This window comes from Drosophila persimilis, unplaced genomic scaffold (assembly GCF_003286085.1).
Source record: "Drosophila persimilis strain 14011-0111.01,24,50 unplaced genomic scaffold, DperRS2 tig00000520-arrow-pilon, whole genome shotgun sequence".
Lineage (NCBI taxonomy): Eukaryota > Metazoa > Arthropoda > Insecta > Diptera > Drosophilidae > Drosophila > Drosophila persimilis.
In genome coordinates, this window is record NW_020825317.1 from 20,754 (window position 1) to 46,394 (window position 25,641).

The window sequence follows — 25,641 nt, forward strand, 5'->3', positions numbered from 1 at the left end:
GCTATGTGGAGATACCGACAAGTATCACCGAGAGTGCCTAGGCTATTGCCGGATAGCGCTCTCGGGACCCTACCGGACTAAGAATTACTACGAAGGTCTTTGCTTTGCGGAGATACCGACAAGTATCACCGAGAGTGCCTAGGCTATCTCCGGATAGCGCTCTCGGGACCCTGCCATGCTAAGAATTACTACGAAGGTCTTTGCTATGTGGAGATACCGACAAGTATCACCGAGAGTGCCTAGGCTATCGCCGGATAGCGCTCTCGGGACCCTGCCATGCTAAGAATTACTACGAAGGTCTTTGCTATGTGGAGATACCGACAAGTATCACCGAGAGTGCCTAGGCAATCGCCGGATAGCGCTCTCGGGACCCTGCCGGACTAAGAAGGGGGCGCCAACAGATGTCGCCGAGAACGCCTAGGCAACAGCGGCCGCGGGATCATGCGGGAGCGCCGACAGGGGTCACCGGGAGCGCCTAGGCAATCGCGGGCAAGCAGCCTCGGGATCCTGCCGGCCTACGAACTACTGGAGGGAGTCATGCGGTTTCGGCAGCTTCCTCTCCTCAGTAGGCACGGCATCAGTACAGGATCCTTCCTTTTCCTCCACTCTGCAATCTTCCCGGTACGCTCTGATTCTTTTGAGCAGTCTTAATAATTTTTCTCCGGCGAACACGTCTATTCAATCCGGCACTCACTGATCGACTTCTTTTCTATCTCCACGTTTTCCCAACTCAGAACCGGTGGTCTGCTGGCTCTGCCGATCCAGCGTCAGAGTGGGCGGCCAGCGTCGTCATTCTCGCTGCGGCAGAGGCGTCTGTGCTGCGCCGGTGGCTTTTGCCTCTCTTTTCTGCTTCTGGCGCGTCATTGCTTGCTGGGTTTTGGTTTTCGGTGTTTTCCTCGTCTCTCTTCGGCCGCTGCTGCGTTGATGCTGTTGGCTTACTGTTCTCGGCGTTTCTCTTTGGCCGCTGCTGCGGCGATGCTGTCGGCTTATCGTTTTCAGCGCTTCTCCTCTGCCGTTGCTGCGTCGGTGCCGTTGGTTTTCGGTTCTCGGTGTTTTCCTCGTCTCTCTTTTGCCGCTGCTGCGCCGTTGTTGTTGAGATTTTGGTTCTCTGAAATGCCAGTGGCGTCTGCCGTGATTGCATTGTGATTGCACTGTTGTTGTGCAGGCGTTCTTCGATCTGATGCAGCTTTTCAAATATATTTCAAAGGCACGGACGGCAACTAATAGGTTTATATGATGATGGCTGGGACTTGTCCTTGCCTTGTTTTTGGATTGTTTTGAGGACATTTTCTTCCATTGTTGAGGATAATAGACCCATTTCATCATGCTGTTGAATATTATGGTAAGAAAATATACTTCACAGCTCGGTAAATCTATGATCGTTTTGGGGAGATGTTTCTGGTCTGATGAGCTCGTGAGGTGGCTCAAAGGGGGCCTAGCTGAGGCCACCGGACGGGTCGCAGGTTGCGGATAGCGAATGACGTACCTATATACAGGTCATATAGGTAGGTCAGCTGCGAATAATCGGACATCCCTAGGGAGAGTACCGAAAATAAGCAGCCCCGGACAGTCAGCGGGTGTTCGCGAAGTAGCAACACTGACGATGCGCTTGTGGTGGGTCAACGTTAGCCTGCACTCTCGCTCATCGGATTACTCAACTCTCATCACTGCCATTGTAGCCTCTAGCATAACCGATCGACAGCCAAGCTTTGGCATTGACACTCAAAACTGGAACATTCCATCTAACATACCACTAGCTGATCCGGAGTTTTATAAGCCGCAGCGCGTCGATCTGCTAATTGGCGCAAGTCTGTTTTTCGAGCTCCTGTGTGTTGGTCAGGTCAAGCTACTGCCAGGATTGCCTTCAATTTAGAAAACGCGCTTGGGATGGGTCGTGTCTGGAAATTGTTCGCGTTTAAAAGGTTCCTCGTTGATGGTCTCTCGCGCTCGGGCCGTAGCTGCTGAGGATAATAGTCCAGAGGATCGGCTTGAGGTGCATCTTCGGAGGTTTTGGGAGGTAGAAAATTGCATCGAACCAATAATAAAGTCTACCAAAGAAGAGCTAGATTGTGAAGCACACTTTGTGCAGCAATTCCGTCGACTACATAAAGGCGATTATTGTGTTCGGCTGCCAGCAAAATATAATTTGGATCTCCTTGGAGAATCTTACAATCAAGCGCTTCGTAGATCCCTGACCCTTGAGAGAAAGTTAGATCGTCGCCCTTATGTTAAATCTCAGTATGCAGCATTTATAAAGGAGTACCTTGATCTAGGCCATATGTCTCAGGCTCCTACCCAGGCAATCAGCAACTGCCGATATTTTTTGCCTCACCATTGCGTCATTTTTTTTTTTTTTTTTTTTTTTTATAGAAAAAGGTAATTTTATTTAATACCTACTACGCAGCGTTGATAACGTTTTTTTGTTTTGTTTCATCTTGAATTATATTTAAAGATCATGTTTAGCGTTAAAATTGTTACAATTTGACGACAGTTCTTGCATTATTCGTTGTAAAACCGATTAAACGAAAACAGTTACAGTTCCCCGGGCGCACGCGTTACAATAATAAAGTATATTAAAAGAGGTAAAAGTAAGAGCGGCCCCAGGTGGTGGCTGCACCACATTAATGCTGGAAGGAGGGTAGGTAGGGAAGGAAATGCTAATGGTATTCCCTGGCGTGTGTGTGTACAAATAAAAAACACTTCGATCTGTTTGCCGGTAGTTTGTCAAAATTGGGTAAATGATTTCTTGGGGGGTTTATGAAGGAGCTGCGGCAGCATTAGGCAGCGCGTTAGTTGTTCTCGTGGATGCTCATCAGGGTTTAGGGTTCGGTCGGTTCTATGCCTTGGCCTCAACGGGCGCCGGCGCGGAATCTACCTTGGTCGCCGCAGCAGATGCCTTCTTGCCTTTTCCCTTGCCCTTGACGGGTCCTAGTGGCTGTGCGACCAGTGTCTTCAGCTCTTCCTGCGCAATGCTGTACTCGCTTGCGAAGCTGTCCACATTGAATGGTATGCCGGTGACAAGATTAACGCCATTGGGCATGAGCAGAATCGTGTGCTTGAACTGCGCCACAATCTCAGTTGGCTTCTCGTACAGCACTTGGAAGGGCTCAATCATCTTGTGCGAGACACACTCGACGACGCCCATGCGTGCCTTGGTCTCCACCTCGAAGCTGCGGATGTTGAAAGGCATGTTCCCGTACTTTGTTTTCACCTCTGCCAGCAGGGCACGGGATGCCTTCAGCTTGAGCATGTAGTTCTCTTCCGACTTCTTGTAGATTGAGACCTTGGTGTCCTTCTCCCGTCCCACGCCCTCGCCGCTGCTCACAATCACATCGATGGCATACACTTCGTACGTGTCGAAGGTGCACTTTTCGTGCTCCTTGCGCTGAGCCTCGCTCGGATTCTGTATGATTGTCTTTTCGCCATCGATTTTGAACTGCTTCAGCTCGTGGCTAAGCATGCCCTCAATCGGCTTGCACTTGTACGATTCGCTGATTTGTTGCACGGCATCGGTGATGGCATAGTTATTGGCGCCGGATTTTAGCAACCGCAATGCGGCCTGAACGGACCAGTAGGCGGCCAGGATGACATCAGCTGGGCGTCCGCTGATCTTCTGATCTGCGCTGGCACCAACCGAAATTGTGTGAGCGGCCACGGCGATGAAACCATCAATGTGGGCGCCCAAGTCAATTTTAACGACATCGCCGGCCTTTAACGTGTAGTCGGTGTCGTTCTTTGCTGGCGAGAAATGGCAGACACAATTCATGAAGGAAGATAGTTCTACGACCAAGCTTCGCGTCATTTTTGATGGATCCGCTTCAACCTCATCTGGATATTCCCTGAACGACGTTTTAATGGCTGGTCCCGTAATCCAACCCAAACTGTTTCATATTCTTGCTCGATTTCGGTCATACGCCGTTGCGGTTACGGGAGATATCTGTAGGATGTATCGTTGTGTGAGAGTCTCGACCGAGGATAGCAACTTGCAGTGTATTTCTCCACAGAATTTCTCCAGGGAAGAAGACTTGCGTGTGTTTCAATTGGACACCGTTACTTATGGGACGAAGCCTGCCTCCTATTTATCTGTGCGAGCGATGCATCAGTTGGCAATGGACGAGCAGATGGCGTTTCCAGTTGGAGCTGAAATCCTTCGCCGTGACTTCTACGTGGATGAGTTGATATCTGGAGCTAGCTCTCAGGAGGAGGCTATCCGAATTCGTGAGCAAACTACTGGAATTTTGTCTAGAGGTCAGTTCAGATTGAGGAAATGGTGTTCGAACGTCGCTGCTGTGCTGGATGGAGTTCCGGAACAGGACAAGGAAACATTTTTGAAGTTCGACGATGGCAGCCATGTGACTAAAACTTTAGGACTTGCGTGGGATCCGGTTTCTGATCTACTATTATTTTCGTTCTCGGCACTTCAATCTTCTTTGAATTCCTGCAGGCGCTCTGTTTTGTCATCCATAGCGCGATTCTACGATCCTCTCGGACTAGCTGGTCCCGTAATTACTAAATCCAAAATCTTTCTCCAGTGTTTGTGCCAAGAGAAGTTGTCCTGGGATGAAAGCCTTCCAGTCGCACTGAACACCGAGTGGCAGGAAATATGCACCAGGTTTGGTCAGATTCGTCGACTTGGTTTTCCTCGGCTTGTACTCCTTCCAGACTCTACGCTGGAAATTCACGGATTTTGCGATGCCAGCATCGAGGCTTATGGTGCATGCATTTATGTCGTGTCCAAGGGTCAGCATTCCAGCAGTCACTTACTTTGTGCCAAATCTCGTGTGGCTCCTTTGAAGACACTTACAGTACCAAAGTTGGAGCTTTGTGGAGCGGAGTTGCTGGCTAGGCTCATATCTGAGATAGCTGGAATGAATGTATTCAAGGGAAGGTGTTACTGTTGGTGTGATTCTGTCGTTGCGCTCTCTTGGATTCGGGACGAGCCGTCAAGATTTAATATTTTTGTTGAAAATAGAGTGTCAACGGTTCAGGAAATGACCGAAAAAATGGAATGGCGCTATGTTCCCACAGCTTTGAACCCAGCCGACATTCTGTCTCGAGGGGCTCATCCGACTGAGCTGAATGAGTCACCTCTTTGGGCTCATGGTCCTCCATTTCTTTGCGGCTCCTCAGATGACTAGCCACCCACTGTGCTACCTGATAAGCCAGCCCTTGAACTTCGTCGGAAGGCTCTTCTGGTCAAATCGCCCTACATGGACATTATTGCTGATTCCAAGTATGCGAATTCATTTGCTTCTTTGCAACGCGTTTTCGGATACATTCACAAGTTTTGCAACCGAATTCGGCGCCCCGGACTCACTGTCTCAGACATTGAACATGGAACCCAGGTATTGCTACGACTAGTATAGCGTACTCAGCTATGGGAGGACATGAAGTCACTGCGGGCAAGGGGAGCAGTCTCCTCATCGAGCTCAATCGCATCGTTATCGCCATTCATGGATCAGTTTGGACTTCTCAGGGTAGATGGTCGACTGAGAATCTCTTCGTTGGATTTTGATGGCCGTCATCCAATCATCTTGCCCAGCAGCCATCCACCGACTCTTGCAATAATCTCCCATTTTCATGAGCGGAATCTGCACGCTGGTCCTCGAGCTTTGCTTGGACTAATTCGATCCCAATATTGGCCTATTGGGGGGAGGAAGACGGTAAACAAGGCAGTAAACAAGTGCGTAAGATGCTTTCGACTGAAGCCCAGGGTATTGGAGCATATTATGGCGGATCTTCCAAAGGAGCGGCTCGATGGTTCTCATGCCTTTGAGATCACAAGTGTGGACTTCTGTGGGCCCGTTTTCTACAGACCGGAGGCACGCAACAAGGCTCCAATCAAGTGCTACGTCTGCGTCTTCATTTGTTTCGCTACCAAGGCTGTTCATCTGGAGCTTATAAAGGACTTATCCACATGTGCTTTTCTACATGGACTAAAGCGCTTCATATGTACCAGACGAAAGCCGCGGCAAATTTGGTTAGACAACGCAACCAATTTTGTCGGCGCTAAGAATGAGCTGATGGAATTAAAGCGCCTGATCCTCAGCGATGACCATCAGAAGGCGCTGCTGGATTTTTGCTTGGTCGAGGCTATAGACTGGCATTTCATTCCTCCGCGCTCACCTTATTTTGGTGGTCTATGGGAGGCTGCAGTGAAGACGGCCAAGTACCACTTCTACCGTGCGATAGGCAACTCGGTTCTTGGATTTGACGAGCTGCGGACGCTGTTGTGCCACATCACGGCAGTGATTAATTCAAGACCTTTAGTTTCAATTTCAGAGAGCCCTGCCGATCTAGATGTTTTAACTCCAGCGCATTTCTTGAATGGTGGCCCTCCTGCTTCGTTCGCTGAGCCTGACGTCACGCAGCTAAACTTCGATCGCCTGGACGGCTGCCATCGCGTTTCGTACCTGCAGCAGCTCTTTTGGTCCCGGTGGAAGGAGGAGTACATAACGTCACTGCAGCACCGCTCAAAGTGGCGCACTGCGAAGCCTAGTTTAGCTGTCGCAGATTTCGTTCTTGTCAAGGATGAGAATCTTCCTCCCATGAAGTGGCCACTGGCGAGAGTGGTCGAGCTTTTGCCTGGACGAAATGGCGTTTCCCGAGTTGCTGTGCTGAAGACGTCATCTGGAATCACCAAGCGCGCCGTCAACTAGCTGTGCCTGCTGCCCCTTTAAAGATGCTGTTGAAAGTCAGGCTTCCAACGGGGGGAGTATGTCGGGTCAAGCAGCTTAAATATTTTAAATTATTGCCAGTGGTGCGGCCCAAAGGAAATGCATTTTGGTGTTGTCGTTTCCAATGCCCCCACTGCAAAGATCATTTGGTACCGCATATGCGCATGCAGTGAATTCTTTCGTCTCCTTATGTCGCAATCTCTCGTACTCGGCTTAACAGCGTCCCCGAGCAGCTCTAACGCTCTCTGGCTATCATACGCTCTCGCTCGCGTCTAAGCTTGCTGCATAGGGCCTGGCAATTTGGCCCGTCAGCCCTTGCATGGGCAGTCTTGAGCTAATCGTCGCAGCTATTAGACTAACATCCTCGCATCAATCGTTCGCCCCAATCATTCCCATATGTACATACGCGATAAGTTGGTTTACATATACAAATAAATTGTGAATTATAAACAGCCTCTCGACTTTCATTAAAGTCAAATTGCAACAGTTGTTAAAAACGGTTAATAGCTTAACACTTAATTTCTTAGTAAGTGTAGTGCTAATTTGCCTTGAATATTAGTTCACAGCTATCTTTCCTGCATGTTCCCGTTCGGTTCGGTTAACACGTCGCGCGTCCTGCATCAGCGCCCCTCTGTCGGTTGGGCGGAAGGACAGCTGCGTTTTGCCTGGGATTCGCGTGTAACAGCCGTCTGCCGGTGCAGTAATTGCATCGCCTCTGCACCGTGTCTTTAAAATTGTAGATGCCATAGATTTTCGCCCTGCAAATTAATCCAGACTCGTCAAACAGGTAGATATAGTCATTCTAGTCCGCCGTTTTTTATTTTCCTATCATCAAAATTATGGATGCCATAGATTTTCGTCCTTTGTAGTGGCGGACGGTAGCGGCGCGAAGTCTCACAGGAGTCTGGATAGCTCTCACACACATCCACTTTCCCACATATCTAATATAGCCCTATATTCAATTTGAGTATCGGGTATACAAATTCTGAATCAAAAATGTGAAGATTCAGGCAGGCCCCTTTTTTTATTTACTTTTACGTTTCGTTTTCGTTTTAAGGTTCTCCAGTTCTCACATATTTTTGCTGTTTGCACCAAAACGAAAATTGTTATTGCCCTGTCCAACTTTTTCCGAGCAAAATTTGAGGTTGGGTTAATATAAAATTATTTATAAATAAAGCAAAAGTTAAATTACCCTGATACAGGTGTTAAGTTTATGTTAATGCATCAATAAATCATTTATTTTTTTCCTTCTGCAATTAAGGTTCGTTTCGTTGTATAAAATGCCGTTTATTTTTCATTTCGTCACCGAAAAACGGGAGCGACAATATACGAATTAGGCTATATTAAATTAGTAGGACTGGATTAAAAATTCGACTTGTGGTATCTTTGCTCTAATATTAGCCAGTTCGACTTTTTCTATTTAAACATATTTTTCATTTTGAAATTTTTTTAAAAGTCCAATACACATTTTAAGATTTGTAATGAAATATATACAGATGCTTATGAATTATTTAGAGCTAAGTCTCAACCTTCTTTGCCAAATTATATCTCATCGTTCGTTCTATTTTATAATGGCAACTGCTTCGGAAGTGAGAATACACCTAATTAAATTAATCCCTTCTAAACCTCAGAAGATTTTTGCTATGCTCGGCGTCCGTCGGAATGGATTCCAGAAGCCGGACGAAACGCTACCAACGAAACGTCCCTTTGTTGAGGTCTTCATGAGAGGTTCGGGCTTTGTTGTAGTGTTTGTGGGACTTGAAGAGTCCGATGAAAACCCTGATGAGCTAGCCGCTGACAACGTTGATATAGAACCTTTCGAGGACAAGGGCTGTGGGTAACCGAGTCTTTTATTATTAGATCGGAATGAAAATATGTAGCGTCTTTGAACACACCTTCAAATAATTGCGATCCATTGGAGTTATGACTTTTAGCTCAAGGACGGAACCACATGATTGTATGAGATGTACAACCTGTTGGTGTGAAAACCACTTGACATCCATGCCCTCGATTTCGACAACGAAATCTCCCTCCTTGATGCCGCCAAGCTGCGAAAACATTCATCATTAAATACATTCTTATGGAGCAGCAATTTAGTAACCGCTATCTACTTACGTCAGCCAGCGAATTGATCTCCACGTGAGCTATAATGACCGGCGAATCGCCGCTGACTTGAAACCCAAAGTTCTCTATCTCTTCTTTATATTGGCGGCAGTCCTTTTCATGAGCCACACGCGTAGTGACAGTGTCACAGGGGAAGGCACTAAAGTCATGACATATTGCGGATCCTTTTTGTAGTCGAACACAGCGTGGCGCAGTCCAGTGACGACGGGCAGAGAATATTGCAATCGGCCCAAGGCGTTTAAAAGGATCTTCCACTTTGTACGACGTGAAATCGGGTCCAGTTAAGGTCAATGTAAACTTCGAGGAGGCTGAACAAGTAGATACAAATTTAATGGCAATAAAGCGACACTCTCTTATTTGAATTTTTTACGTTACCTTCCACAACGCGCTCCACAAGGTCGTAGCTCTCGTCAACCTTATTGGCTGACGCTCGAATTCTAAAGTTTTCATACTCCTCCTGGGCTTGATAGTTTGCTTCCTTGATGGCTTGCGTGAGTGATGTTTTATTCTTTAACAAAAAAATTGTACATCACTGCAAATTTTCATTGTACGGGCCAAGGCTTACCTTCAGAAAGCGGCACATACGCTGCAGACGCTGAGCTTCTTCATAACTAGCCAGAGCTTCTCTTAAGTGAGTGTGCTTTATCGCAATGAAACTGGCACTATCTTCGTTGGACTCACCACTGCACTGCGTGACACACAATGCCTCTCGCGAGTTTCCAACGAACGAATCCTTTAATGATGTGACCGGACCTATTTTGGAAGCCACCTTCACATCTATGCTACGGGCCTCGTAATGGTGGGCCAACGCTGATCAGTAAAGTTTGACAGTAAAAATGTATTTTATTTTTAACAAATTTCTTACCTCTGTAGAGCTCCGCCTTAAGCGGTACCAGTCCAGCCCAGCATTCCGGCAGGTAGGTATGTGTGTCATTCACTTGGATGTTCTTGTGCATCTCATTGTACTCGAGGGAAAGCTGTGCAGCTTCACCGCCCAAATCACGGAAAAGCTGAGCCAATTCAGTAGATTGGGGCCCAGCACTAATAATTACAAGACTGGAACCGGTCAGCCCCGACGACTCACTCTGCAGCTTCAGCTTTTCAAATAGACATTCACGGGCCTGAGACAGCATTAAAGATACTAAAACATCTAGTACGTGGGGTTTCAGATCCATCGATGGCGCATTGGTAAACGTATCGTAGATATGACGGAATATTCCCGCTGCACGCAAGAAGCTATCGACAGCGGAGTCCAAGCCCCGATCCGTGCTACGATCGTGCCGAGCACCGATCTGCGTGTATATGGCGCCTAGGTTAAATAAAATGCACGCCTTCTCGAAGGCAATGGTTCGCTGGCATGAAGGAACGCCCGTTAATGAATCATACCACTCAAAGTAGACGCCTAGCTTGCGGTCAGGCGGAAAAAAACGACGTTCCACGTAATATAGTAAATTGTAGTATCGAAAAAGCAATGCTACGCCAAGTAAATCGCGTGAGGGAGTCTTGCACGCCTGAAAACAATTAACACTATTACAATTAAATTAAGTAAAGTACTATCAAGCTGATTTGCCTGTCTGGTGTCTGTGATATCTGCTATTGCGTCCATATAAATTGAGGATTCTTCACTATAGTGCTCCAAAATGAAGTCTGAGAAAGGTTCCATGAAATTAATTTCCTTGGTTTCCTTAAGGCCCAATGGTATCATTGGAATTACGCCATCGTGACTAGAATTCAGTAAAAATAATTGATTATAATCCATTCAAACATTTCAGCCCTCGATAACACTGGTCGAAACGCAAAATGTTTCAAAGATCGGACAAGAATATTCTTAAAGGATTTTCATCGCTTAACACGAATCTGAATTGAAGTCAGAACTGTCATCCAAAAAATTTTCAACCGAAAAATTTCACGTAGCACAACTTTTGCAAGTAGATGGCGCCACTTGCACTCATAGAACGGTACACAATGGCACAATGACGCACACATGGAAAAGTTGTACTACATGAACATTTTCGATTGATTCAAGGCTTTTTCGATTTGATTTATTTGGTTGACAGTTCTGACTTCAATGTCAGATAGACTTTTAACACCTTAATACATACATGTGTTCAAAAAAGGGCAAAAATTGGTTTTTAGACTAATTATTCTATTATATACTTTGTTCGGCTAAGCGCGTTCGGCTAGCCCATGGCAGCACAAAGGCCGTTGCCCATATCTCTTAAAATTAAAAAAGACCCTGCAGGACGAAGATTATTTGAGAGAGAGGGAATGAGTAAACGCGTGGAAAGCTTTGGTGGTGATCTGGTAGATATGATAATTTTCTCTGAATCTGTAATTTCGTTTTTTTGTATATTTAAAATTGTAGACGGCACAGATTTTTGTCTTTGTGGGGCCGGAAGGAGGCAAGACGAAATTCCGAAATACACTTGTAATATCTTGTGATACTTGTGATATCACAGTAGTCCGGATACAAAATATGTTTGCTCCTGCTCTTTTAGTCTCTGAGAACTAGGGGTCAAACAAGACGGACGGACAGACAGCCATGGTTTTAGCGACTCAGCTATTGATGCTGATCAATAATATATGTATATACTTTACACACGCTTCCTTCTTCGTATCCACTTTTACCACAAATCCAATATACTTCTATAATCTTTAAATATCGGGTATAAAAATGGCAACATTACAGGAAAATTAAAAATTTTAGAAAACTTCAACTTTGGGTTGCTCTGTCTCCAGGTATATCAACTCCATAAACACAAGTCGAAAATACTGTGAGAGATCGTACAATTCTCTTTTAAATCACATTTTAGATTCAGAATTTGTATACCCGATACTCAAAATGAATATTCGATTTTTGGGAAAGTGGACGTGTGTAACACACAGAAGGAAGCGTTTCCGTAAAGTATATACATATATTCTTGATCAACATCAATAGCTGAGTCGATTGAGCCATGTCAGTCTTTCCGTCCCGATCAGTGCCTAGATCTCAGAGACTATAAGAGTTAGAGAGCTATCTAGACTTTTGTGATATCACACTGTTACAAGTGTGTCTCAAAATTTCGTGCCGCCACCACAAAGGAAACCAGTGCCCAAAACGACGGGAAGGAGACGATGGGCCACCGTCTCGAGGCAGCAAGCGTTGCGAGGAGAGGTCCGAAAAGCCAATCGGACTCATCCTCGTCGAGGGGCCCCAAGGGCGACCCAGTTACCGGGGTGTCTGCCATGCAGAGTGATCGCGGCTGGCAGACCCCTGGGCCCGGTTAGCCCTTGACAACACCGGCAGGTGGCGCTTCTGCCTCGAAAGATAGGCCCAAGTTTCAGGACAAGAGACGTGCGGCCTTCATCCTGTGCAACGATGACCCGGCGTTCCTGGCATCTGCCCAAGGAATCGTATCGCGACGATGGGCCAAAACGGTTCTGCCCGACTACCAGCCAGCCGAAGCAGGCAAGGGCCCAGCCAAGGCCCCAAGCAAGCGGCAACGCTCGGCGGAAGGCACCACCACACAAGTCCAACAGGCCAAGAGGACGAAAATCCTGATCAAACGCTCGATGGCCGAGGTGGAGAGAAGAAAAACCCTCATTGGAGATTGGAGTCCTAGACAGGGGCTCCAAAGACGAGCAGATCCCTCGGGACAAGTGGCACCTCGTCGAAAACGAGCTCCAGGACCGCCTCCTTCAGGAGTTTGAGGAGAATGCAGGACCACCGACGAAGTGTGAGGACGTCGGGTGGCACCAAGGCAGAGTCAAAGCCATCGCCTGCCAAGATGCTCGGTCGGTGGGCCCCTACACGAAGGCGGTCGCATCGCTCGAAGAGGTCTACCCAGGAGCCAAGCTGGAGGCCGTAAAATGGGAAGACATCCGCAGCGAACCGAGAGTCAGAGCATGGGTCTCGGCGAAGCCTGCAGAGCCGGAAAAGATTCTCCGGATTCTGCAGGCCTGCACCCCCACCTACCTACAACCGATTGGAAGGTGGTCAAGGTAGAGGAGAGCAATGGACAGCAGCGCCAAGTCATCCTAGTCCTGAACGAGGAGTCGGTAAGACTTCTCCATGATACGGAGGGTACTGTGGAGTCTACAGTGTGGACTATAGCTACAAAAAGGTAGTCATAGTCCCCCAAAAATCCGACTCTAAGGGCACGAATCCGGAGTTTGCGCCAGACCTGGAGCCCCCGGAAACCACGAGCATGGGGATTAAGCCTGCGATATTGTAAGGCGCTTTAAAATCTATATAAATACCGTTTGATACCCTGCCAAATGCCATTTTACCGTTAAAAATTCAACATTTTTGTATTTTTTGCGAAAAAAGGTCGTATTCTGAGCAAATTACATAACCAAACATAACCGTACATACGAACGTTATATAACCGCTTAAGTCGATTTTAGCAGGTTTGTTTAAACGGCTGCAGCTTAGCCGTTTATTCAAAGATAATAATAATAAAATAAAATGTATAGACACAAGAAGTCAACCTTTTTCCACCTTCCCTGAGTTTTTAAAGTAGAACTTTGAAAAAAATAGCGCAACTAAATTATACATTTGGCATTTCACATTATTATTTATTTATAAACGAGGGGGAACGTTGTGAGTTGCTGCGGACACCGCAACTCTACGGTTATACCCGATACTAAGTCAGTATGGCTCTCCTCCGGCAGACGCCGCTAATATTTAACGACACGACAAAGAGTGCGTGCGAGAGAGACAGAAAATCAGTCTGAGCGTGACGTCGGGCGCTGCGTAGCCACTGCAAATTGATTTGTTCTTTTTGGCTAAAAAAAATGGTCTGATCTGATCCAGATTCAGCAATCTAATAGATATGGTCATTATCTATGATTCTGCGTTTTTAGTTTTCTCAAATCTGCAATATTGTGGATGCAACAGATTTTCGTCCTTTGTGGGGGCGGATGGGGGTGGGGCGAAATTCTGAGATATACGTTTTATAGTGACATCTTAAAGGAGTGTGTGCACCAAATTTGGTTACTCTAGCCTTAATAGTCTCTGAGATTTGTGGTTGCCTCAGATTTTCGTCCTTTGCGGGGGCGGAAGGGGGGTGTGGCGAAATTTGGACAGGAAACGGTCAAGGTCCGATATCACAGGAGTGTGAATACCAAATTTGGTTGCTCTGGCTTTTATAGGTTCTGAGATCCTTGAACTCATATTTTGCAATTGGCAAAACCGACCATGAAACCTGTGTGTTAGAGTGAGACAGAGCGAGAAAGAGTGAAATTGTTTTCGTGATTCTGGCTGTAATAATTATACGATCTGGTTCAGATTTTGCACTCTAGAAGATATAGTCATCTTCTACGATTCTGCGTTTTTAGTTTTCTCGTATCGTCGAAATTGTGGATGCCACAGATTTTCAACCTTTGTGGGGGCGGAAGAGGGCGGGGCAAAGTTTTGAAATATTTTTGGAGCAGTGACATATCACAGAAGTCTGGATCCAAAACATCGTTGCTCTAGCTCTTATAGTCTTTGAGCATTAGGCGCTGAAGGGGACGGACAGACGGACAGACGGACAGACGGACGGACGGACAGACAGACAGGGCTCAATCGACTCGGCTATTGATGCTGATCAAGAATATATATACTTTATAGGGTCGGAAACGATTCCTTCTGGACGTTACACACATCCACTTTTACCACAAATCTAATATACCCCAATACTCATTTTGAGTATCGGGTATAAAAAGGCACATAATGTCCTGAAAATGTCAATTAAATGTTAATGCATTTTTGTTTTTTTTTGTTTTTCTATCTGTGATAATATTTTACATTCAAATCAAAATTACACCAACAAAAAAAACAGAGCCTGCATTCAGCTTTATTGCCAGGTAGGAAAAAAACGAGTTTAAAAAATTTGTATATCGGTACTCATCTTACTATTTATATTGACTTTGGTACAAAACATTATCAGTAGCATGATGCAATTATACAAGGCATGATGCAATTATACAAGGTCGGGAGCCGAAGTTCGTTGGTGTTGTCCCTTAGCGTCAGTGCATGCTTGCTTGTTGATGATGAAGGTTGTTCACGGACGATTTTTTTTATATATTCTTAACCCTTATGTCCCGACAACAAAAAATGACATATTGCATATTATACAAATAGCATATACAAAAAATATCACAGAATCAGAAGTAATATTTATATATTATGTAAAAGAACATTTTAATACAACTAAAAATGTTGAAGAAAAATTATTAATGGCTGCATTTTAAATATTAATATATTAGTAAAATTGTTTTATTTTAAAATTTTAACCCCACATGCCTGTTAGGGGTTAATCAACATCAACATATTTTTTTCACTCATTCTCATTTTCATTCTCACTTATTGCTAGCATATGTTAAGGGACTGACTTTTGCCGACGAGACACCACCTTGTATAATTGCATCATGATCGGTAGGATGTTATTTGGAAATAACTATGCGGTTCATAACTGAGATTTTTTAAATTCAAATTCATTCAAAATTTCGATTTAGACAGAATTTTTACAATTTGAGGGGGCTTGGAAAAATATAAACCATATTTGATTTACTTTGATACCACTAGAGTCTCCAAACAGAATCCGGTTGAAGGCTCTAGCTATTATAGTCTCTAAAAACTGGGCCATTTATGGCCAAATCATTTTTTTTTTTTAATGCTGAAAAGTTTTTTTTCAACTGTTTTTTTTCGGTGCAATGCCTTTTAATTAAGTTCCTATTTAGCAAAGAGTGTGTGTGACGTTTCATCCGGATAGATTAAGAAAATGAGAGCCTGAGATTTTAAATGGAAACCGACGGATTTGGATATATGGATATAGCTTGTAGTTCATATCTACATCTGCGCGTTAAAAATCATTCTAAGTAATCATCGATAAAAACGCACTCACCTCTCGTTCTGATAAATTTCCACTGATGAATTCATCTCTGCTAATTTCTCCTTTAGAAGTTGCAAATTTGAATTGACGAAGCTCAGTTCCAAGGCTACAGTATCGCGTAGTTTGCGGTTTGTTGTTACCTTATCGCAAGAACAATATAAGATAAGAATACCGTTACAAGGGTATAATTAAAATTTTGTTAAATTAGTACTTTAAATTTCAACCTTGTATAAATTCTCCGCTCCAGCTCGTAAGCGAAGTTCCTTGTTGATCTCTTGGTTTAGTTTACAACGACGACTTTGCAGCTTGCCGCGACATGTTGCAGCTCTCGGATCAGACCCCTGCAATATAATCGAAAATCATTTGTCCAATTCGATAGCAAACTAAAGAAGACATGTTTCTGATCGGTTTCTGAAGTTTCCCGTTCTTCATGTGTACAATTAAAACTGTGAAGTGCAAACAAATTATTATAGGCATTGTTGTGTTCCCCCAATGCCGGACTTACAACCTCAACATTTGCTGATGATAATGCTATCCTGTCTGTATAGATACCCTTTCAGAGCCAGCCCAAACCTGCCAGCCACCTGGGGGCCATACCATCTTCATTAAAACTTATAACACCTAAAGCACATCAAACATTCAATAAAAACATAACGTTTCTCTAATAATTAACAGTTTACGCCTTTTTGTTGTCTGACGACTGTTAAATCCTGGCTTCTAAAGACACCACCGAACAGTTTTGATGTTAAGGTCGGTACATATCGACTGAATAAACTCCCTTCTAACATCTTATGCCGTTTTGAGCCGATTTTCTATGCTCGAGCTCTTAATAATATGATCCAACCTTGATGGTCCTTTGGTGGTCTTCATTTTACTTCCGGATGGTTTTACCGGGTGTTTCATTTCCGAGTTTACTTATTTTATATTTTTTTCGATATTAAAACAAGTTGTTTATAGATCACAAAGAGAATATGTACGCAATTTTTTCTCTTTAGTTTTTTTGCGTATACATATGTATGAACATATGTACATACAAGCAAATTTACTGGTCAGAGTAAGTGTAGATAGCAAAAATTAAAGGGAATTCCCTTTTTGTGGAAATTTAAGGGGGATTACATTTTTGCAATAGAAATGTGTTTGTATTTTGTGAACTATCAATGCAATCAGACGAGTTTGTTAAAGACATTTTTTATAGAACAAATTAGTTTTTCCTTAATTTTAACATTTTTTAGAGATAAGGAACACATCACCTATTTTTTCATACGATCAATGTCTTTTTTTACACGGTATTTTCAGGAACCAATCTACCGTGTAAAAATATAATTAGGTGTATACTAGATTTTTGGTGAATGTTGATTTGTGTAACACCCAGAAGCTTTTCCGACCCCATTAAGTATGTATATTCTTGATCAGCATCAATAGCAAAGTCAAAATAAAGTCCTGTTTGACGCCTAGTTCTCAGAGATTATAAGAGCTAGAGCAATTCAACTTTGTGTTTAGGGTTCTGTGATATAACACTGAATCAAGTCTGTTTCAAAATTTCGACACGCCCCCCACAAAGGACGAAAATTTATGCAATCCACAATTTTGAAGATACGAGAGAACCGAAACACACAGAATCATAGGAAATTACCATATCTACCATATTGCCGATCGCTTTAGATTGGTTTAGATCGGATCATTATTATAGCTATAAGAAACAAATGGAAATGCAGTAGCTACGGTATGCCTTTCACGCGCTAACTCATTCCCTTTCTATCTCACACACTCTATCAGGTTTTTCTTGTTTGACACCCAGAAGGCCGATCTTCTGCAAAGCTCATAGTACTCGGTACACACAAATACCAATTTTCATTAGACTTAGTTTGCGGTCAATTTTGTTAATATCACTGTTGCCCAAAGGACATCCAAAACTGTATAGCCGATTTCGAGATTTTTCGGACCACTAAAAATTCGAAATTTTCAAAGGTGACACTTTTGGGCTTTTGACAAATTTTCTGTTGGATAATTCCCCTTGTAGATCCATACTTCCTTTTTACTAAACAAAAATATCTTAACAGCGTTATCTTTTACCAGATAGGTGCTAAAATTCATAAATAGTACTGCGAACAAATCTTCAACAACTCCTTTGAAAAAAAACAAGGGACAATACAAAATTTATGCAGATATAATGATATACGAAAACAGATCATTATGTCTAACATAAAGCGGAGTACGTACATTAGGGTAGCGCTTGTTATAAGTGTAATTTTTGAAAGTCCACATTTTGACCATTTGTTTATGTGAAAACGCATAAATATATTCAATATATTTCAATATATTCAATTTCATAAATTTGTTCAATGGTCTTCCAGAAATCTTTAAATCTGGCAAAGAGTGGAGCGTTTGTACCTGATGTAGCTTCGGTACATGACCCAAATTCTGCCCGCAAATATATTTCACTGATGTGATGTCTGCACGGGAGGTACATATAAGAGTTTTTAGTCTAATAGTTTCCTCAAGCCAAATGTAGCATCGTTAATTAGAATTGGACGTAGTTGTATCAGCTCCAAGCGTTTTCAAATCGGGCTTAAATTTTATATTTTTTTGTACACCCAAATCAACATTTTTAGTCCCGGAGACCAATGATTCTGACACATTATTTTTTTTTTATTTGAAATATCATCAAACGTTATTATTAAAATTTATTGGCGAATCAAACACCAAATAAGGCCGGGAAGCTCATGAGATCTAGTTGAAAATGATAAGCTATAAGAATGCAAGTATTTTGCATAAGGATACTTAATACTAAACAGATATGACTGGACAAACAAAAAGTTATTTTAATTAAATTTGTATAATACAAATTTAAAATTATTTTTAATGTCAATTTATGTTTTAAAAAATATAAAATTATATAAAGTCTTTTATAGCCGATACTCAAAATGAGTATTGGGGTATAATAGATTTGTGGTGAAAATGGATGTGTGTAACGTCCAGAAGGAATCAGCATCAATAGCCGAGTCGATTAAGCCCTGTCCGTCTGTCCGTCCGAGCTAGAGCAACGATGTTTTGGATCCAGACTTCTGTGATATGTCACTGTTACAAGAATATTTCAAAACTTCGCCCCGTCCACTTCAGCCCCCACAAACGACGAAAATCTGTGGCATCCACAATTTTAGAGATACGAGAAAACTAAAAACGCATAATCATAAAGAATAACCTTATCTATGAGATTGCTGAATCTGGATTAGTTCGGATCATTTTTATAGCCAAAAGGAACAAATTAATTTGCAGTGGCTACGCAGCGCCCGACGACATGCTCAGACACGTTTTCTGTCTCTCCCGCACGCACACATTGTCGCTCAATGTAGCCATGCTGACTTTGTATCGGGTATAATCGTAGAGTTGCGGTCGCCGCCCACAACGTTCCCCCTCGTTATTTTTAATTTTTATTGAAAAAACTAGCTGTAGTCTGCCACTTTTCGCGTTTCGCTCTTCCTTAGTTCCCTTCCCACCTTCCCTAGTTCAAAACGTCTAATGAATAGACCTCGGAATTTGCATATTTTTAAAGGATTAAGATAGAAAAATTCTGATGACACTTAAGTTCATTTCATGAAAAGTAGATTTGAAAACGATCTGCATATTTTAATTATTTTTTGTATATTTGCATGAAATGCATATGCATAATATATGCCAAAATATGCAAAAAATGCAAAGTATATGCAAATTATGCAAAAAATATGCAACAAAATAATCAAATCAAAAAAAATTTAAAAGCGATTTGGAGGTTGTATAGGTATTGAAATTGCAGTAAACAAATACAATTTTTTCTAAATTATTTATTAAGAGGCTCTGACGTTTCTCTCAAAAAATCATTTTGTACGCGGAAAAGCTTCTTTCAACGTCACAGGAAGTAATTGGAGCAAATTTATATTTTACTATATTTTCATTTGTGACTGGTTCGATTCCAGACTATTTATTTTTGAAATGATTTTAAAATCAGGATTTCTTTTCAAAATTGCTTGAAATTTCTTTTTTAAATCCATTCCAAAATCACCAGTTATGTTATAGACTATTGTCTATTTTCAGCTTCCTTGAATAAGTCCATTGACTTTGCTAATGTTATTATTTCGGCATCTCTCTCGAAGTGGGATTTTATATATATAAATTCTTGGTGTAGTTGTGAAATTTCAGCATCTTCTGGGTTCAGTGTTTCAAGAACATAAAATGCAAATTTGGAATCTTTTTATTTACCAAACTAAAATGTTTTTTGTTGACAAACATAGTACTTCTTTTATTCCCTCCATGTTATCTGCATAAAATGATGCCGCCTTCAACCATGTACCCCATCTGGTTATGATCGGTTCTAGTGGTAACTCCTAATTGAGTATTTGTTTGTAGCGTTGTACTCTGAGCGGAGCTTTTATCAAAAATTTGTTCACACAGGATATGAACGAGTTAGCGCTGAAACGATGTTCTTACTTTTTCAGCTATTAAATTTAATCCGTGTGCTAAAAAAGTTATATGTATGAGATTCGGATACAAAACTTCAAACTTTTTTCCAGCTTTTATCATATGTGCCACAGCATCCGTTTGAGTAACAAATCTTTTAACTCATTACCGTAAGGCCACAATATACGAATGCTGTCGTTCACAAATCGAGAAACAGTTGCATTATTTACTTCCTCCAACTGTTTACAGGACAATAAAAATGATGATGAAGATTCCTTTTCGCTTAATGTTCCTACAATCGAATTCGCGACATATTACCCTTGCTTATCCGTAGTTTCGTCGACTGATATCAAAACGCTTTCGTCTTTTATACTTTCGCGAATTTTCTGGATAGATTGTTGGTAGGATTTATCCAAGTAGTTCTTTCTGAGAGAACTCTCATCAGGAATTTGTTTCCCGGTGTATGTTTTCAGGAAATTATTAAATGTAGCATTGCTAAGCTCATTCCATGTTATATTTGCCGCAATCAACACTGTACATAGATCCATTTTAAATTCATCGTTTGAATTGTCTGAAAAGCTGCTAGACGTGTTGCTGGAAGTAGGTGCATTTTCGTTGGATGCTTTGGACCTTCTGTGAAGTGCAGTAGCAATATGCTGCTGCAATTGAAATCTTTTTTCGCAAGGAATATAAAACATTAAAAGCGTTAGAACGTACGCAAAAGACTGAATATTGAAAATTCACCTTTTTGTCACAAGTAGCACAAATTATATCGATTCCAACAATTTTAAAACACTTTTCGGAAAGGCTGTTAAACCATGTTCCTAAAAAATGTCTTTTATACCTGCTGATTTTCGGCATTTCACTACACTTCACCTCAAGGACTGTAGAAAAGTAAAGCAAACGCGCAAATCAATAGCTCAAACTAACGCCAGAGATAAAACTGATAAGAAATTACAGTAAAAATATGTTACAGAGAGACTTCATATAAAGAAGCTGCACATCTTTGGTGTTGTCATAAAGCTTTGCTCTGGTTTCAAGTCCGACTTTCGAAAAGAACAAAAAAGCTTTGCTTTGATTTTAAGTCGGGCTTGCGATAAGAACACCACAAAAATATATCGTAAAGCGTTGGACAAGGGAAAGTAGTAAAGCTTCAATTTTTCGATGAAATTCGTGTGCATATATTTTGCATATTTTTTGCATATGCTGCGTGTATTTTCCATATTTTTGGCATATTTTTTTTCATATGTTTTGCATATTTTCAATATGCATTCAAATTCGTTATATTTGAATGATCGAACGTCTAAATACAAATTTTTGTAACAATCTGATGAAAATATGCACATACGCAAAATCCGAGGTCTAGTTATGAATAACCTTAGACTTGGGAACGATGTTTCGTGCAACGTTTTCCGCAGGTACTGCTTTTGCCTTTCGCTAGTATGGTGAATCTATAAATATGTTCAATACAAATTTATTTCGACTTTTTAAAAAAATTAATACCAGATTTAAAAAAAATAAAAATAAAATAAAACCCAGAAAAAAAGGAAGGGGAACGTTGCGAGCCTCTGCTGCGACCGCAATTCTACATTTATACCCGTAAATAGTCAGAATGGTGCCAGACGGTGCTATTACTGAACGACACGACAAAGAGTGCGTGAGAGATAGAAAATCAGTCAGAACATGTCGTCGGGCGATGCGAAGCCACTGCAAATAGACTTGTTCCTTTTGGTTATAATAATGTTTCGATCTGATCCAGGTGGGCGAAATTTTGATACACACTTGTGCAGGTTCGATATCGCAGGATTGTGGATACCGAATTTGGTTGAGATCTAGGCGCTCACTTTTGGCAATAGGCAAAGCCGACCATGAAACGTGTGTGTTACAGAGAGACAGAGCGAGATAGAATGAAATTGTTTTCTTCATTTTGGCTATAATAATGATACGATCTGGGCCAGATTCTGCAGTCTAGAAGATATATTAATTCTCTACGGCTCTGCGTCTTTGGCTTTCTCGTATCTTTAAATTGTGGAAGCCGCAGACGTGCGTCTTTTGTGGCGTCGGAAGGGGGCGTGGAGAAGTTTTAAAATACACTTAAAACAGTAACATATCACAGACGTCTGGATACAAAATTTCGTTGCTCTAGCTCTTAGTCTTATAGTCTAGCTTACTAGGCGCTCATAGGGACAGATGGACGGACGGACAGACAGACATGGCTCTATCGACTCGGCTATTAATGATGATCAATAAAACAGCCCCACAAAAAAAAAGTTCCATGCGCGGCTGACCAGAGTATCCTATACCTATGTATTTTGGGGCCCTGAACCCGAATTTAAGGTAAAATTTGCTCTATCACGTCAGGTTTTTTCTAACCTAAAAAACCAATATGGTCGAAACATGGATTGGCTTAAAACTCGTCACTCGAGGGGCTGTGTAATATATGTATGTATAAGTTATCCGATCCAGCCGGATACACCTCCGTCCCTCCCGCATTTGGTTCTCGACCCTACAGCGGGTCAATGAGCTTAAAAATTTTCATATGAACCAAATACAGCACATGCCTCGTCGCGTAACAGAGCACGAGAGTTGCAGCGTTGACAGAGACACTTGCCCAGACAACCCAACAACAACTATGGGGCCGTGGAACGTGGGAAACTGCCGCTGCTCAACATAACACCGACCCGTGTGCCATGTCAGCAGATTAATGCACCGGCGATTGCGCAGCCTGCGGCCGTGGACGTAACATTAAGACTTTCATGGTTGTGTAAATTTAGATTCTCTTTGACCTCCAACGCGGAACAATAAATCTCGCTTCGACGAAATAATAAATACTATGAGAAACGTTGATTCTACTTAACTTAGTATATATATTTGTGCATATTTATTTAAGTATATATATATTTTTTCTAGTATCGTATGTTTGGATACATCATTATTTAAGTTATAATAAACAATGAAATCGAGAACCGACGGCGTCCCGCGCCCTCGTGTACCATACCCCACCCTGCCCATTCACCATTTATTTTGTGGCGGTAGGTCAGTTCATCAAAAGACCCAAAATTAGAACCAAACTTAAATTTAAGTTCTAGAGGCCAGCAATACTAGAACATACATAAGCAAAGTACGTGAGAATGCGTGTGCACCCATACATTCAAATATTCTGGAGGAACAACAGAAATTAGCATCAGCATCAGATCTCTGAAAACGAAAAAGCATATTTTTGTCGAAACATATTGCGTGTATACTAATACATGCAAAAATGTTCTCTCTGCGCTCTCTCATGATCAGACGTCAGCACCCGAACGCCAGAGCCGAAGTCTCTGGGGTATTCGAACCGGTAACCAAGCGTGTGACAATTTCTAGTATGAACTGGCACATCTATATACTTTATGGTTAGTGGCAATATCAAACAAATTGTCCAAAGTTTGAACAAAATTTTCTCTACGCGATCTATACTTTTCTGAGACTTTTTTAGCATGAAGGTCTCTCCAAGCTTGATGTAAACATAGTAGCTTCTTTACACAGATAGGCAAAGATTTTGTGGCTATTCTTGCTTTTTCCCCAAAAGATAATGCATTCGCGAAGCTACAGATTAGCACTTCCATTTGTTGTAATTTTTATTTCACGCGTATTGTAAAACAGAACCGCAAGCACTTGGCGATTCGACGGAAGTTTTGCGCCAACTAGTTGATTTATATCACAAACTAACAAAAATTTGCGGTTTGGAGCTGCGTAACACTTGCGACAGTGCTAAAAATATTATATTGTGTTTTATTACTTGGTAAACGCTTTGCCGTCAAATACACAAAAGTAACGGGGTAAGTAAGATGCCACATCGCTTTATAAAAACCCAAGTATTCGTTATGATTTAAATTTAACCTTTTTGTTATATATGAATGTTATATATATTTAAAACATATACTTTTAAATGTATATATATGTTTGATATATTATATTTTTAGTCAGATAAGGAATACAAATTAAATTTGATGCGAGTAAAAAACAGGTTGCCAGAAACCTAAATGTAAAATGTACGCGTGGTTAAAATCACAACTTCTAACAAAATTCGGCACGGTTTAATGAAATTTAAAAAAGCCAAAATAAAATTTTTTAGTTATTTGGATATAAAAGTTTAGAGTATATAGTATAAAAAATAAAGGGTATGCGTGTTCAAATTTTACTTTCGAAAAATAAAGGACACTCTGATTGAGCTCTTATACGAGTAGTAAACAATTTTTGGCTTTCTAAGACGAAAAAAATCTCAATCTTTGGCTTCCGTCTAATTGGTTTTTCAAAATATAAACAATCTCAATCTTTGGCTCCCACCACAAGCTAAAATTGGCTTCCGCCTAAATGATTTTTATGATATACAAGTTCAATCATTCGCTCCCGCCACAATCACAATCTTTGGCACTCGCCTAAATTGATAAACAATTCTCGCCCACACCCGGCTTTCTGCAGATTCTGCTCTTCTGGATGACGAAATCCAATACTCGGCATGACGAATTCTAATCGGAGTGTTTATAGAAAAATGTTTACCAAAAGGGATTCACGATGCATAAATCAAAAAGTTATAATCAGTCGATCCAAAAACGAAACCGTAAAGACGAACTAAAAACTAAAAACAAAACTTAAGAAGGAAGAGCCAAAAGTACGATTTATCAATAACTTTCGACGGAAGACCCCAAAGACCCCACCAACTAAACCTCAGATGGAAGACCCCAAAGGAAGATTGAGCAACATAAACATAAGAGGAAGAACCCTGTGTGGATAATTAGTGAGCAACCATTAATTAAAAACGTATAACGGAAAAGCAAAGTAATAGTACATAGTATATAAGTTTAAATAGTATTAGCATTGCACTATCTAAAGGTTTCGTAGTAGTATAATACCAAAACACGGTGGATCAACTAACTTTGGAATTCAAAAGATGGTTGACTCAGAGACAAGTATCGATCTGACCGCAGATATGGTCAAGCAATTGATAGCAATTCAAATTTCACCAGTTAAGGAGCAAATAATAATGAAACAACAGTTTAAACAACAGATTAATGATTTTAGGCAAGCGTTTATTTCATCGGTAGGTGTTGATCTTGGAATTACTGGCAGCGTTTGGCGGACATCGCCAGACAGTAGAATAATAGTGCCTTCAAAAAAACTCGAGTCATTGCGTAGATCTTTCAATGTTCGGTTAATTGCTTCAAATGCACGTTTATGCGCCATTGTGCATTCGTCCCAGATGATGATTTTCGATGCTGACAAAACTGTGGCCATTGCGGAGTTTTTTACAATATTATATATAGGTTCCTCAATATGGTGACTGAGCCGTACGGTAACCTTCTAACAATGTGGCTGATATTCCAGAAGAAGCCACAGCAACCGCAATATTGGATATCGCACGAACAGGGGCTAAAACTATTGACATGAGGATTGTCTTACTAGTTCCACCAGGGCCATCCAGGAAATATAAACCACCATTTCCATCATCAATTGCCTTCATTAATGTAACATAAACTTCCTGTTGTTGGGGATTCATATATGGACCTTGA

The 25,641-nt window shown here is 41.8% G+C and overlaps 1 protein-coding gene and 1 pseudogene across 2 annotated transcripts in view; both read right to left on the reverse strand.

Annotated features, from left to right (window-relative positions):
- Positions 1–2,721: 2,721 nt before the first annotated feature.
- Positions 2,722–3,766, reverse strand: LOC6603758 (annotated as a pseudogene).
- A 4,254-nt stretch (positions 3,767–8,020) lies between these two features.
- The window catches only part of LOC6604462 (rhophilin-2), a 98,919-nt gene continuing 81,298 nt past the window's right edge, over positions 8,021–25,641 (reverse strand). For both annotated transcript variants that reach the window (XM_026990198.1, XM_026990199.1), the window contains exons 2-10: positions 15,883–15,999; positions 15,671–15,798; positions 10,372–10,525; positions 9,667–10,312; positions 9,367–9,611; positions 9,177–9,309; positions 8,793–9,109; positions 8,573–8,725; positions 8,021–8,508 (exon numbers count right to left, since the gene is read on the reverse strand). In XM_026990198.1, coding sequence (XP_026845999.1) covers positions 8,305–8,508; positions 8,573–8,725; positions 8,793–9,109; positions 9,177–9,309; positions 9,367–9,611; positions 9,667–10,312; positions 10,372–10,525; positions 15,671–15,798; positions 15,883–15,999 — 2,097 coding nt within the window. In that variant the 3' untranslated portion in view covers positions 8,021–8,304. The remainder of the gene's footprint in view (positions 8,509–8,572; positions 8,726–8,792; positions 9,110–9,176; positions 9,310–9,366; positions 9,612–9,666; positions 10,313–10,371; positions 10,526–15,670; positions 15,799–15,882; positions 16,000–25,641) is intronic.